The 15,644-nt window shown below is 37.4% G+C and overlaps 1 protein-coding gene across 1 annotated transcript in view; it reads left to right on the forward strand.

The window, feature by feature from the left end:
• Dync1i1 (dynein cytoplasmic 1 intermediate chain 1) overlaps positions 1-15,644 on the forward strand; it is a 293,109-nt gene that overhangs the window by 21,765 nt on the left and 255,700 nt on the right. The window contains exons 2-3 of the mRNA XM_076861407.2: positions 7,985-8,101; positions 15,505-15,619. Of these exons, the coding sequence (XP_076717522.1) occupies positions 7,994-8,101; positions 15,505-15,619 (223 nt within the window). The 5' untranslated portion in view covers positions 7,985-7,993. The remainder of the gene's footprint in view (positions 1-7,984; positions 8,102-15,504; positions 15,620-15,644) is intronic.

The raw sequence follows: 15,644 nt of genomic DNA on the forward strand, positions 1-15,644 counted from the left end.
GTTCTTACTCTTTCCCATGATGGTTGTGAACTTGGCTAACTATATCTCAATTTCTCTATTGATGGGTAATATGCTATTACCAGATATATAATCTTTGAAGTTCTTATTATGAAATAAACATGCATAATTGTAATTATTAGAACAATCAACCAAATTCAAAGGACAAAAAGTAAAATAAAGTTTCACACAGAGTAGTCTATAGTTTACTAACAACTGTCTTTGCTTTTATCACAACCAGGCTAAAGCCATTTAATGTGCATGTGTGTGTACGCACACATATTGTGGAAAAAGGGGATAGGGAATGAGAAAAGGCTTCTTGATTCATCCGCCTTATCTCTTGCCTAGCATAGACAAGTGAGAAATCTTTCACACATAGTCTATGGGTCCTTCTCCTCAAGGCCTCCCTAACTCTACTTTTCCTCATACTATACATATCCTGAGGTCTTAGATCTTCCTGGTATTTCTAGGTCAGTTAGTTTATAGACTCTTAGTTCCATCTTGAATTTTCTATGTGATTTTCAGTGATTTTAATACTATATCTTTCCCCTTTCCTCAAAGGAAAAAGTGCAAACTCCCTCCATTTAGGTTATTTATATAAATATTTAACAGCACTTTGTTAAGAAAATGTCTCTCCAGGTTTTAGAATCAGCTCCATGTTATCATAAGTGTGTTAAGTCAGATGGCAGTCTAGGGAACCCTGGAGGACCCAAGACACATTCAGGATTTGTAAAAGCAAAACTATTTTCATAATAACAATAAAATATTTTCTGTGATTTTCCATCATGTTGATATTTTTAGTGACAATATAAAAGCAGTAATTAGAAAATTGCTGATGTCTTAGTAGGACATGAGGTAGTGGTACCAAACTTCTAGTAATGGCAGCAAACTCCACTGCCACATAGTCACAGCTTACATACCCCAGTTTCACTTAAGAATGTTCTTCAAGAAGTAGAAGAGATATTAGCTATATTCAACCTCTACTCTAGATGTGTGTCCTACTGTGGGACAAATGGGAACACATAAAGTAGTTCTGCTACCTCCCAGAGTTCAGAGTTGTCTGAGGAAAAGCCTTTGTGCAATAGTTTAAATTGTGAGTTCATTAGCTCCCTTTTGTTATAAACTCTATTATTTACTTGAAAAAATAACTGACAAAACTATGTTTATTCAGACTTCACTAATTGGCAGACATTTTCGCAAAAATCAATGGCATCAGCTGTCACTTCAAGAGCACAACTGACAATATTTGTTGCTAATGATAAATTCTTGAGCAAAAATGAGAAAAATTTTATGTGTCACTACCATAAGCTTGAGAGCATTATACCTATAGGCTTTTCTGGGGAGATTGTTAGTGATCTTACCAAACTTGATTTTCAGATGTTTTAAGAAACTGTTGTTTTTTGACTTTTGATGTGAAATCAAAGAAAATCCACAATTACCTGAAGAGGATATTAAAATATTCATCTGTTTTCAAACTACATATCTGTGCACGGCCAGATTTTCTTCACATACTTCAACTAAAATAACATGTCACAACAGATTGCAGAAGTAGCTATGAGAATCCAGTTGACTCTGTTACATCAGATATTAAGAAGATATGGGAAAATGTAAAAGAATTTGGGGCTGGGGTTATGGCTCTGTGGTAGTGCACTCACCTAGCATGTGTGAGGTGCTCGGTTCGATCTTCAGCACCACATTAAAAAAAAAAAAAAGGTATTGTGTCCAACTACAACTAAAAATATATTTTTAAAAAATGTGAAAGAATTATACTATTCTTACTGCTTTTTGTCTTGGATGACATAGGTATTCTTTTCATAAAAATGTTGTATGAATAAGTAACAAGGTTTTCATTGTTTTAACATTAATCATTAAAAAATGTTCCCAGTGTTGTTAACAAGGGTAATGTAGATATAGTCCATATATATGAAAGCTCTTAGAAGTCTTTGATTTTTAAGAGTTTAACAGAGTGTACTGATGGCTATAAAAATTAGCCAATAATCCCTGTACATGTTTCACCAACCAACTTCCTCCTGAGATGTCTGCATTTATTGACTCAGATATACCTCTATAGCTGGGTTAATGGTTGTGGTCCATGTCATCCCTGGATTTCCCGATCCACGCAGAAGGAGGTAGCTATGTTGTATGAGAGAGCAAGCAGGTGAAATGAGGCTGCAAAAGATCAAATTCCTTACTCATACCTAGTGGCAAATGGAAAGTTCAATATCTGATAGTGTAGAGCTCGCAAGAGCAATGGCATCCAGGAAGGAAGAGAGAACTTATTTCTAGGTATTTTTTTCAATGAGTCTGGCAACAGCTGAGCAATGACTTCGACCTTGCGTGATTACAACTTTAAGCTTAAAAATACATTTGCGTCTGCCAGCATTAGAAATGGAATCTCCAACTGCTGCCAACTTAGACGACCAGAAGGAAATAGAGATCTATAGTGTTCAAAAGCTAAGCCTTGGAAGGGGCTGTGACCCAGCAGCTGTGCAAACAGGGCCAACCCATCACTTCTCCTCTGTTAAGATACTTGGTGTGAAATGAGACAAAACCCACTGTGAGGAAATGTGCGGATATGAAAAAGGTGATAGGCCCCTTTGGGTTCAAGAGAAGCTGAAAATTTCCCTTTCTGCATGGATCTGCGTGGATATGAGGAATGTGAGGGCAATGCCAGGGAATAAGGGAGGTGGGAAAAGATGTGACATTGACTTGTTTTTCATCTTCCCTCCCCCGTGTCCATATTTCTCTCTTTCATGTTTTCCTCCTTCCCTCTTCTTCCCCTTCCTTCCTCTATTGCAACTTGAAGGTATTCTGTGGGAATTGGGTAAGAAAGAGAAGGATGTCTGTTCAGCAGAGCTTGTTAAATAATTCTTATGTTCACAGAAAAATTGGAATAATTGTATTATTGTTAAATTAAATGACTACATTTCATATTTCTAAATTTTTTTCTTTGACTCTCAACTCTTTTCTTTCATGAATTCCACTTGTAACCCATTAAATTGCAAAGGTCTTTTTGTGCACCCTGAAATGCCTTAGAGTCTCTGGGGGCACAGATCGGCTTTCCTGGATCTGAAGGTGCTGCTGCTGTTAAATCAGTAACGTTCCACACCTGTAATGAAATCCTCACAGTAACACCTTCAGAGTGATTAGATTGAAATTTGAGTGATGGTGAAGTTATAAAATAAGGGCGTAAAGAGTTTGTAGGATAAGTTAATAGTAAAACTAATTGAAAAAGAAGAGGAGGAAGAAGTAGAAGAGAAGTTGAAGGAGGCAAAAGAGGAAAACCAACTTTTCTTAGGTGTTTAAAATTTGCCAGGTACAATTCCAATCTTTTTACATAGAGACTCATTTATTGGGGGTCAAAGGAATGGCAGATCACTGGGATCGCAGATGGGCTGAAGCCAAAGTTATCTGAACTGAAAACTTTGGGAGGATGAGTGACAACACTGAGCTGGGAATAAAGAGCAAACCAGGGGACAAAAAGGGAAATCAGAGGCAAAGAATTGAAAATTGGACAAGTTAGGGTGTATGGGGGTTCACTTATGGAATCCAGAGTAAATGGAGTAGCAGATTTGAACTTTGAGATATCTCTTTTGGAGTGGATGTAATTTGGTGAACAGATGAACACAAGAGAGAGATGGAATTGTGTTTGGCCATAGTAAAGCTGGATGTTTTGCAAGAGAGCAAGAGCCATGATGTGGGGTAGAGAAAGATAAGAAGTATGAATTTGGTAATGAAGCCAAAAGAGATGGAGGCAGGGGAGGAGCCAATGAAAAGGAATTCTGCATATGGGTCTCTGCAGTGAGGGATGCTGGACAGGAAACATAAAAGTGAGTCAACTAATCCCAGAATGGAAGGAGCTGGGTGCAGCTGAGCCATGACTATTCCTAAGCCTGGGTATAGCCGAGCTGTGTGTTGGCGGGTGGGTGGGAGAACATGCGGATGATTAGACAGGGAGGAGCCCCACACTCAGAAGTGGGCTTGATTTATCTTCTTGACCCCTTGCCATCTGTAAATGAAAGAGATCAGCTTTTTGTGTATGTGAAGTAAGCGAGCAATAATTAGCAGTGGGTAGCTCTGACTTTTATTTTCTTAGACTGAGAACATCAGAATTGCCTTTGCCATGACCTATATTAGCCCCAGGAATCTCTATAACTCATGTCCCGCATGCTTTGCTTCTCCATTTGCTTTGTTTGATGTGCAGAGAGATTTAGTGGATCAGACTGGCAAGTCCCCTGGGAAAGCCTGTGGAGTTCAGTGCTGACACTGCATTTAATGCCACCATTGAAGCCATCTCCTTATGTGTAAAGGCTCATTAATTTACTATAACATGTACTTTCCAAACCTTTTAGGAGGCATTCTCTTGAGATTTTTTTTTTAATTCTGTGAGTCGATGATAAGTGTCTATTGTGGAATAGATTAAAAAATCTATAAATGGAAGGTCCTCCATAGCTTTGTCTTTTAACACTGTAGCTCTACGACATTCTAAAAGGGACTCATATACTTTCAAATATCTCTACTTAATCTCTCTTTCTCTCTTTTTAATTTTTAAAGTATCAACTCTGTGGCTGAGAATATCAACTTAAAGGATCAACATCATTTGGCATGTTGAACAGTTTCAAGAAAGCCTTTGTACTTTGAAGAAATGTGCTAGGGATATATCTTACTTCCTCTTGTGATTAAAGTTCTTTGCAAGAAAATCACAACAAATACAGGATGTTTTATAGAATGGTTTTCTCCTTATGACCATAATATATAGTGAAGTTGTGCCAGGCATTTCTAACTGGGGAAAGGTATGTAATCATTGAGGAAACATGGAGGAGGGAGAAAGTTAACTTTCCTGAAGTTTCCACTGGCTGGATTTTCAGCTTAGAATGATACAGATCTTACTTTAATAGTGATTTATTTTCTAATTGTACGTTTCACTTTTGACAGCAGAAAAAAAATTCAACTACATCAATTAGCTTGAACCCATTGGGCAAGAATGTATATAACTTCTCAGATGGCTTTTGTAATTAGGTTCAAATTTGCTCCTGCCAGGAGCAAATTTTACCTACTGGTCTCAAAAATTATTGTCCACCTGTATTTTATTGATAAACTTCATTTTTTTTTCAGTTCTGTAGCTTCTTTTGAAAAAAAAAAAAGATCTAACTGTTTGGACCCATGTTCTTCCATGTTGGTCACCAGTGGGAGCTGGGTGGAGTGGTCTACTTTAGACAGAGCTCTTCCTCTCTGCTGGCCTCTGACACTATTCTGCTTCCTTGCACTATCAACCTGACTTCTATAGGATTTTGAATCCATGACTCAAGTTTTAACAATCTTGTAGGTGGATGATTCCAGTGAGCTTTATTCCATAGCTTCAGTCCCCAATCCAACTGTCAGTCTCATCTGTAGTATCTATGCATTTGTCTAAAAGTCTCATTGATGCCCAAATTAGGACATATTACAAGTGTTTTTTTGTTTTTTAACAGTACCCTTTTATTTTTTTCTTTCTCTTCTCGATTTCACTGCCTTCCTCTTTGCTCTCTCGAAGATAAATTAATACTGATCCTTCCTCCTTTGCTTCCACATCTAAAGACTACCAAGAATTACTTGGTCCTTGGCTGTGCTATCTCCAGTCCACATCTCTACTTGCTGTCTCTCCACCACTTACCATCCCAGTGCAGGTGCAGTTGACTGAAATAGGTGTTGGCACCAGCCTCCCAGCAATTGCATTATTTCTAGTTTATGCTCCTATCTGCAATGCAGGCAGGGACAAGAATAGGCTTAAGCAAATTCCATTCTCATTTTGTCACTTCTTTCCCTTTCAAAAAGCTTCTGTGATTGTCCATCACTTGTTAAATCAACTACAACTCATTTCTCTGTTTCTTCCCCCGAAAGGCTTTGCCATTTGCCTTCATTTTTCACAACTAGAGTTTATATTTCTTGATGGATTCATGTGTAACTCTTATATTAAATCTGCTGGTTTCCCCCTCCATAGATCTCTGCATATCTAAATCTTCCCTTCCTTTGCTAGTTCCCAAGCTTGTACAACATACCGTTCAAATTCCGTGTGCTCCTCAATGCTCACCTGGGCCTAATTCCTCAGATCTTGATTATTATTTTGCTCTGCATTCCCTTTGAACTTGCACCTTGGAGATTAGAAGTGTGTGGTAGGTCAGAGCACGTGTAAGCTGGAATGTAGGTTCTGCCACATACTGGCCATGTAGTCACGGGTCTTGCTGAGCGTTCTTTATCTTGATTGTGAAAAAGACATTAATTGTACCAGTCTGCTTGAATTGTGGTGACAAATATGATAATGAATGCAAAGGGCCTGGTACGCTATAATCAATAAGCCAATGTCTCAGAGACCTCCCCAGTCACACTACAAGCCCAGGAATTTGAGTTCAATTCTCCTTGAAGGGAAGAATCTAGTATTGCTGGTCATTGTATCCCTATGCCTTATAGAGTGGCCGGCAAGGATTAAATATTCAGCAAATGTTTGTTGAAAGTTGAAGACACGGTGTGATCATGAATGGCAGAGATTGATTATTGTGATCATTGTTATTTTGCAAGTCTTTGCCATCACACTGTGAGCAGAAATGTGTCCAACAGGAACACGGTACACGTCCTGGCTGTGTGTCTATCTGACAGCATGTCTTAGAGTGATTGCAGGCTCATGATTACCTTCCAAGGACAGTGACAGGAAGTTTGAGCATCTCTTATTGTTCTTTTCTTTGGTACTTTTTTTTGTGCCTTCCATCACTTTGGCATCTATTTAGGAATACATTATACATTTTTTATAGTTGCATACAAATAACGTACAAGTAAATACTCATGACATTTATAGTTAGTTGATGTTTTTGTTTTTTTGTTTCTTCTTTGAGAAATTTGGGTCAGAGGAAGTTCTTCATTTCTCAGGATTTTCATCTTGTTTGCTTCAGTATGTAAGAAGCAAGTATGTAATTATCGATAATTGATAAACTTATTTTATTTTAAAATATTTCTGGTACCATTGCCACCAGCAGCTGCATCATGATTAGTATTAAAATTAAGTCTCATTTGGATACATTTTTCCAACAACTTGCCCCAGTATTACCTCCTTTTCATGTGTTCCCAAAACACATGAAGAAAAAGGTAAGTGCTAAAATGATAAATATTGTATTCTAAATGCAAATCAAAGTTTTATAGAATCAGGGTTTATTGGACATGAAATTAATTGTGACAGTTCAGAAGGAATTTTACAGAGAAAGAAGATTAACTTGCTAAGTCCTCAGCAGCTGTCTTCCCTGATACATATGTTAGGCAAAATGAAATTTCCATGCGCTCAGGTCCAGTGGAGGAATATTTATAGAGTCTATAGAAATTTGGGCAGGACACGTCTCTCAGGATTCATGGCACCTGTTTTCTCAGGTGGAGATGGATTGCCCCATTACCATCTGAACTACAATTCATGATGATGATTATTTTTTGATGCTTTCCTTTGGTTTATTTGTAAGAAACTTGTACAGGAGATGCATTGCCTATTTTTTTAATTAATTTTTAATTTATATATGACAGCGGAATGCATTACAATTCTTCTTACACATATGGAGTACAATTTTCATATCTGTGGTTGTATACAAAGTATATCCACACCAATTCATGTCTTCATACATGTACTTTGGATAATAATGTCCATCACTTTCCACCATCATCTCTAACCCATGCAAGCCCTTCCCTTTCCCTCCCGCCCACATTGCCTATTTGGAAGTAATTTTCTATTCTTTTTCAGACCAGATGATAATGTTATATTTCTTCAGACATTTATGCCTGCATAATAGGGGAAGATTTAGGTAGAGTCAGAGAAGATTTAACTTAATTTGTTTTTGATTCTTCAACATAGGCTAAATAATATGACCTATCAATACGCCCCAATCACATTTTCAAGCTGCATTTCCTTTTGAATGATTTTTGCAATGATAATATAAAAAGTTATATGTTCACCTTTCTTCCTTTTTTCTCCAAGGAAACCAACATGTCTGACAAAAGTGACTTAAAAGCTGAGCTTGAGCGCAAAAAGCAGCGCTTAGCACAGATAAGAGAAGAGAAGAAACGGAAAGAAGAGGAGAGGAAAAAGAAAGAGGTAAATACTGGAGGTTGGGGTGTGGGTGTTGTGTGGTAAGAAGAAAATCACTTGGTTCTGAAGGACTGGTCAAATGGATAAATAGGACCCCTTCAAAGAATCCTTTTTGGATATCTAGATAAAATGAGTGGGTATCTATGTCCTCAGAAGGATAAGGTCATTGCTATCTGAAACCCAAGGTTCTCCCCAAACTTGAATAGAACCCAAAAGGTAGTCTGGGATCTGTTGTCAGACATTTCTTGACCTTTTCATGCCTCATTTTCCTATCCTTAGAGATGAGAATATATTTATTTTGTGGGCTTGTGAGGATTAAGAAAGTTAATCTTAACAGTACCCAAAGTATAGTTAGTACTTAACAAGTGTCAGTTTTAATACAAGATTATTTTTAAAAATGACCAGCAAAGCTATTTTAGCTGGGCATGGTAGCGCATGCCTGTAATCTTAGTGACTTGGGAGGATGAGGTAGGAGGATTGCAAACTTGAGGCTAGTCTCAGTAATTTAGCAAGGCCCTAAGCAACTTAGTGAGACCCAGTCTCAAAAAGAAAAATAAGAAGGGTTGGGATGTGGCTCAGTGGTAAAGTGCCTCTGGGTTTAATCCCTAGTACTGGTGGGGGGGGGGGAGAAAGAGAGAGAGAGAGAGAGAGAGAGAGAGAGAGAGAGAGACTATTTTAGATATTTCAGAAGAAAAATAGAAAATGGTTCTGATGGATTTCCATTGATGCCTATATGGTATATATTTTCATGGTAGATAAGAATCCTAGGTTTGGTTGAGGGGAAAGGAGGTGAGAGAATGGATGGGATAGTATAGGATATAGCATATTAAGTGTTAGAACTGAAATGAATTTTAAAGACCTTCCATTGAGTCCCCTTTTGATGTCAACAAAGCAGAAAGTACCCAGAGGTAAAATGCAGCTTTTCTGCTGCTAGATCCAGAATTAAAGTCTCTCAACTCTCAGTTCAGTGCCTGGCTGTCATGTCACTATTTCAATCCAAGAAATAATTTATTTTTAATTCCCCAATTTGTTGTGGCAGTTTAGAAATAGCCCATGCTTCCTACACAAACCAGATGCCAAAGATAATCTTGCATAGTCTCCTATGAAGAAAACATCGTGTAGGGTGATACACTTGTGTATACAGAAACTACAGCTACTTCCCTACATTTTTCTTCAAGGGAAAAAAAAATGTATTTAATGCCTTGCAATCTAAATAAGTGTTGTTTTATACTACAAGGCTGTGAGACCAAAGTAACAGATTCTTTTTTTAACAATTATTATTTTCCAACAAAGTAAAACATAATTGCAGTTGCATTTCAGCCCTCTGGCATCTCCCATCTCTCCACACCATTACACTTTGATTGATGTGATCATTTATTTGTCCTTGACATCATGTGTAATGGTTTTCCCTTGGAGATCTTTGCTGTTATGTATGCAGTTTTTGGGTGAAATAGAGGTGAGAATTGACAAGGAATGGCTATTCATTTCTATGCGCAGCCAAAAAAGGCATTAAGTGATTATGTTTCCTTTCCTTCAAACGTCAACACTTAGTGTAGTTTTAAAGCACCTGTTATACTTTACTAATAACTGGTTTCCTTTTAAACTGACATTCTAATATCCAACTCGAATTTCACAGAATTACCACAAAAGATGATGTGATACAGGAAATCTGGTTCCAAATTATACTGTCTGCCTCATCTTTTTCCTTTTGCACATTTTGGGGAAATTAGAGGCAAAAAAGACTGATAGAAACTGGGTACCTCTTTTGCTTCCACACCATGAAGTTTTGCCTGATAGAGATTTAGCCTCTTATACTGTAAAAAGAGTCCTGGGAGATTGGGGTGGCCGGTGGTGGGGAGTATAGAATACCTGGACTCTAGATGTTCCTTTGCCTGTACCTGGTTCTGGACTTAGAGTCACTTAAGGTCTTAGATGCCTCATTTCTAAGCAGAAGAAAGGGTGGTTAAGGCCATGTTAACTCAACCTTGCTCCACAGAGTCACATGGTCATTCAGAGTCCTCATGTCTCATTCTCGGTTTCTGTTTCAAAAAATCCAAGTAAGGATTGGATTTTGCAACACACTGACTACATCATCTTTGAGAGCTAACCTGGCTTTAAATTTTCTTTCTTTATAGTCTTTCTCTCCTTAAAAAGATCTTTCCTCTCTTCAACTTAAATGTCTTTCACAAACTGTGCTGACTTGGTTTGTTCTATGTGACCAGTATAATCAGACAGAGGGCAGTAATGCCTGGTAGTTATGCACAGAGGGTGTTTTTTTGTTTTGTTTTGTTTTGTTTTAATTTGAACTTGGCTCTTCATAGAATGGCCTTTAGTGAGGTCTTCTATGAGCCTATTTCCTCCTCTATAACATGGAGAAAAGAGTGGTACTTTTCTCAGAGTTCTGAGCAGATTCAAGAAGATACCACAGAGCAGTGAAACAAATCAGTAAGCAACAGATCACATTCTGCTTCTAAGACCAGCAACCAGTGGCTGGGATCCTACAGAATGCATATGCACACACTGCTCAGCACCACTGCTGGTGAGAGGCATTTTCCAAAAATGCCCCACTATTGGAAGAATCCTGTAATTCAAGACCCCTAGTTTCATAGGATTACAGTATTTTGTAGCCAGAAGGAGCCAGGAAGTAATCTTTTCTGAAGTCTTTTTTTTTCTTTTTTTTCTTCAAATAAGGAAATAAGATCTACGTCTTAGAAGTAGCCCTTCTTTACCTCTAGTTCCTGAAGGACCCCCTCATCCAGCCAGGTATCCAAAGCAGAAACCTTAGATAATTCTTTCTCCACCCATTCCATAATTTTCAGTGATCACCAGGTTCTAGATGGAACCAAACTCTTTTCTCACCCATTTCTTTTCTCCCCTAAATCCACATGCTAGCCAGATTCAGTTTTAGGTTGAGTGTCTCTTATCTGAAATGCTTGGGATTGTTTTTTTTTTTTTAAGATTTTGAAATATTTACATATGCACAGTGAAATGTGTTGGGGATGAGACCCAACTCTAAATAAACATGGAATTCATTTATGTTTTGTATGTATTTTATACACATAATCTAGAGGTAATTTTAAAAATTAATTTAAGTAATTTTTTGCGCAAAACAAAATTTCATTGTGTGGAATTTTCCACTTGTGGCATCAAGTTGTCATAGAAAGTTTGGGACAATTTTCTGTGGCGTTCTGGACAACACTCTATTGATGTGGAGCTTATAAAACTCTTTTCTCAACTAAAGGGGACTGGGAAGGAGGTTGGGGACTGGGAAGGAGGTTGGGGACTGGGGTCGAGAGTAGAAGTAGAGAGGATGGAAAAGAATCAACACATGATGCATGTGTGCATGGAAATATCACAGTGAATCCTCTTAATTTGTATAATTAGTATATATTAATAATTATAATTAAAGAAACCTTTAAAATCTCTTTCCTTTCATATTCTTCTCTTTCTCCCTATTGTTCTTCACCTGGCTCTTAACTGCATGTCTTTCTGTTCTCATCTCAAATGTCACTTTCTCCAGAAAGCTCATGCTGATACCTTTATCCACCCATCATGAGGTTAGATCTGTGCTCTATCCTTGACCTTATCAAACCATTTTTTAAAAATTTTTTTTAGTTGTAGTCAGACACAATGCCTTTATTTTATTTATTTATTTTTTATGTGGGGCTGAGGATTGAACCCAGTGCCTCGCACATGCTAGGTGCATGCTCTACCGCTGAGCCCCAGCCCCAGCCTCCTTATCAAACCATTTAGCACAGAGTTTTACATTTGCTTCCTCAATTGTCTTTCTCTCCCCAGAGATGGCAAGTTTGGGAGCGCATGTCTGTATGTTGGTTTTGTTTTGTTTCTAGTTGTTGTTTTTAGCACTGAATAGCACAGGTTTTGCCAGATAGTAGACCTTCAATAAAATATAATGAATAATGAGTGAATAATAAACATAAACTAGTTTGAGCATGTCTGGAGAGGCTGGTCCCAGACACTCTTTCCAAGTGTCTGAAGTTTTATTCTGCAGATTCATATTTCTGTGGAAGCTTCTAATCCTGAGTTTTTACAATGCTGCATCAACTGGCCACTGTCATTGGCTCCTAAGTTTAAAATTTGCCAATTTTGGGGTTGTTTGTAGAAAGTGAGCCATACTCTTATAAGTTTGTTTATAAAAAAGATTCTCTAGGCTTATCAAGTAAAACAAATAAATTTAGAATTAAAAAGAAATAAGATGCTCTTTAATGCTTAACTGAATGACTTTTTTTACCATGACTGAAAACTAGAGTCAGGACCACCCAAGCTGATTATCTCCACAGAACCCAGAAAACTGTGTACATATATAAAATTGCCACCCTCTGCTCCTTTGGCTGTCATGCTTTCTTGGCTGTGGTATTATGGATGAAATCTGATTTAAAAATAAATATAGTGGCCACCATTTAAGACACAGGCCCAATTTCATGAAAAATTGGCTTTCATGCAGTGAGGTGAGTTTAATGGCGACCACCCTGAAGATTTACCCTGTCCTTGGCCTTAAGCCGAATTGCTAGAAGGTAGGATGGACCTGAGTTTCCTAACCTGTCCTCACTTGTCCCTCTAATAAATGTGGAACTGTCTTTGAAAAGTGATTGATAGATAATTCTCAGTTGGCAAATTTTCTGTTTTTGATTATTCTTTCTGGGTCTCAGCTGTGATTACTCCACACAAACAAAAATTTCACTTGCTGGGAAAGTCACCTTGCAGATTTTTAATTACTAGTGCTACAGAATCACTCCTTGTTGAGTCATTAAAATAGTAGGATTCTGTAGTATTTATATGAGAAAAATAAAAAATTTCATGATTAGGGTATTCCGTATTATTGTCTTAAATGAAGGAACATTTTATTTTAAGTTGCTAATGGGTAACAATCTGCATTTACAATAAGCCCCAGTTAACTATTTGCATTTTTCATGGTCAATGTTGAATGTTGATAACTTTCCCCTTCTTATATTATATCTGGATGGATGTTTATTCTTTTTAATAAATGTCATTGTATTGTATATTTTTCTATATGATAATTTTCTTCTTTAAGTTAAGTTAAAGAATTAAAAAGGAGTTAAATGGAGAGCGAGTTGCAGAGGCTCCTTGTGCTGATGTGAAAATTTGGAGATGGAGCTCAGGGATATTGTTTTTGCACAACATGAGGTTATATGTGTTGACATGTGATTTTCTCTTTACTATGCTTCTTGAAAGCTTGCTGGTTAAAATTAGAATAAATCCCCCAAACCACAAATAGATCTTGTGCCTTTCTGCACAGGATATCTAGGACAGAAAGTTTTGAATGATATGCCCTAAGTTTGTTCAAAAGCAAAAGATTAGGCAGATCTTTTTCTACTTACTCTACGAAAACTCTATTAGGACTTCTCAGTTTCATTTCTTACTGATACTCTTGTCCTTTGATACATTTTTGTTGAAAGAATGAGGGAAAATTAAATATATCTTTGATGCTAGCACCTGGAAGTTGGTTTGTTGTGAGTGCTGGGTCTTTAGATGTCTAGGTGTTTTGGTCTAATGCTGGTATTGTAAAAGAGATTCCTGGATGGGCTATATAGTTGATGGGAATCAGCCTAAATGATGAATAGATCTAAGATTCTATAATTGTTAAAACAACACTCACCAAAGGCAGATAACTGATGCCTTCATTCAGCACATCTTTATTGAGTATTTACTATGTGCTAGGCCCTGATCTAGATGTGAGCATATTGTAGTGAACAAAGCAATCAAGTGCCTGCTGTCAGTAAAGCTGACAGTTCAGTTATGGCTAACTGCTTTGTTGTAACACCACACTATTCTGCATTGGATTCTGAAGACAAATTTCACTTTTATTTTATTTGTCTTTCATTAGCTGCTCTGGTAATTCCCTTTTCTTTTATTTCCCTCTTTCTTCCTCCTACCTTTTGACTTTCTGACAAATGTGGATAGAGATCCTACCTCTGTAGCATCCTCTCATCTCAGCTTTGTCTCCACCTCTGTTGTACACAAATGTTGGAACTGCTTTAGTAGTTTAAATGTTTCAATTGGAAAAGAAGATGAACTTTAATATCCTTACTGGTAATGTGCCATTTCAAAATCTGAGCTTATGTGAGAGGGCCAAAATTCTCTAGTAGTCTCTTTAGCAGTTATTGGCCTACATAACAACAGTTTTCTCTCTAATGACAGATAGCCTTAAAAACTATGTGTGCATTTTAAGCTCAAAGTGAATAATAACAGAAGCATTGGGTCCAGAGCCAAAGATGCACTTAGCTTATAATCAGGGTATAGGTTACCATCTGGAGATAAGTCAAAGCTTTCATGAACTCTTTCTGCTTCAGATGCCAAGATACGAATTATGCTTTGTATGTCTGGTGGAGACAATGTACCTGTTAGGTTGCCCAACTTGCCCTGGAGAAGGGATGTCTGGTCACTAGATAGTTGGTTTCTGAAAAGCTTGAAGACAGCTTTACTCCTGTAAGCTCACAAAACTTTCTTGCAAGGTATCTACACATCAATGTTCTCATGTTGGAGATAGAGGGAAATACCTCCTCTGGAGTAATAATTGTGTTATAAAAAGGAGGAAAGACCTGAAATTTTAAAATTTCTCCCAGAATACCTCTGTTGATCTTCATTAAATTGCATTTTAAGTTGTCATGATTTTGTAAAAACACAACCCAGGGATATAATCTGATTTAAGGATGCCCATGTGGTGTGTGTTAGGCAGAATTCATGAAAGGAATTCCTAAAGGATTTTTTTGCACTGTATTTTTCTGTATGACAATTTTCTTCTTTAACATGTCGAGTGGAATCCTAATATATCAGAATCAAGTAACAAGATTTACAGCACTATTGTATTGTTAAGTCTGTATTGCCTTACGAGAGAGTTTAGCCCACTGTATTTTAAACCACCATCAGCTTACACTACCAGTACAAATAGTGTATTATACAGCTACAGATTTTCAAAAATAACTTTATTTTTCATCCAAATTCCAAGAATTGCTGTTTCCACAATCCCAAACAGGGGGCATGAATTTTATAAATATACACTCATAAAGAACTGATGTCCCAGGATGTGGACAAGGAGGTCTAAACAACATACAGAATTCTTTTTGAAAAATTCACAGTCCTAGTCAGAAATAGTTGGCTTTGATGGTTTCTTTCAAAACTGGGCAAGAGAAACTTTGATGCCATGGGGTAGAGATGGGAGAAAACTTTCAATCAAGAGAGAACAATGGGTCAGTAATTATTAAATGAGCAGTTGCAGTATTTTTTTCATCCTTTATACATTTGAAGGAATCTATTAGGGCTTTTTGCCTGGCTTCTCTGCCTGGCATTTCCCACTTTCTGTTTCAGCCAGGAAAAGTACACATTCAGTGATGTTTTAAACTTTCCTTACTGACATCCATGTTTTTTAGGCGGATCTGCAGCAGAAGAAAGAACCTGTTCAAGATGACTCTGATCTGGATCGCAAACGACGAGAGACCGAGGCTTTGCTCCAAAGCATTGGTATATCACCAGAGCCCCCTCTAGGTACTTAACCGTGCTTTGTGCTACT

Source organism: Callospermophilus lateralis, chromosome 1 (assembly GCF_048772815.1).
Source record: "Callospermophilus lateralis isolate mCalLat2 chromosome 1, mCalLat2.hap1, whole genome shotgun sequence".
Lineage (NCBI taxonomy): Eukaryota > Metazoa > Chordata > Mammalia > Rodentia > Sciuridae > Callospermophilus > Callospermophilus lateralis.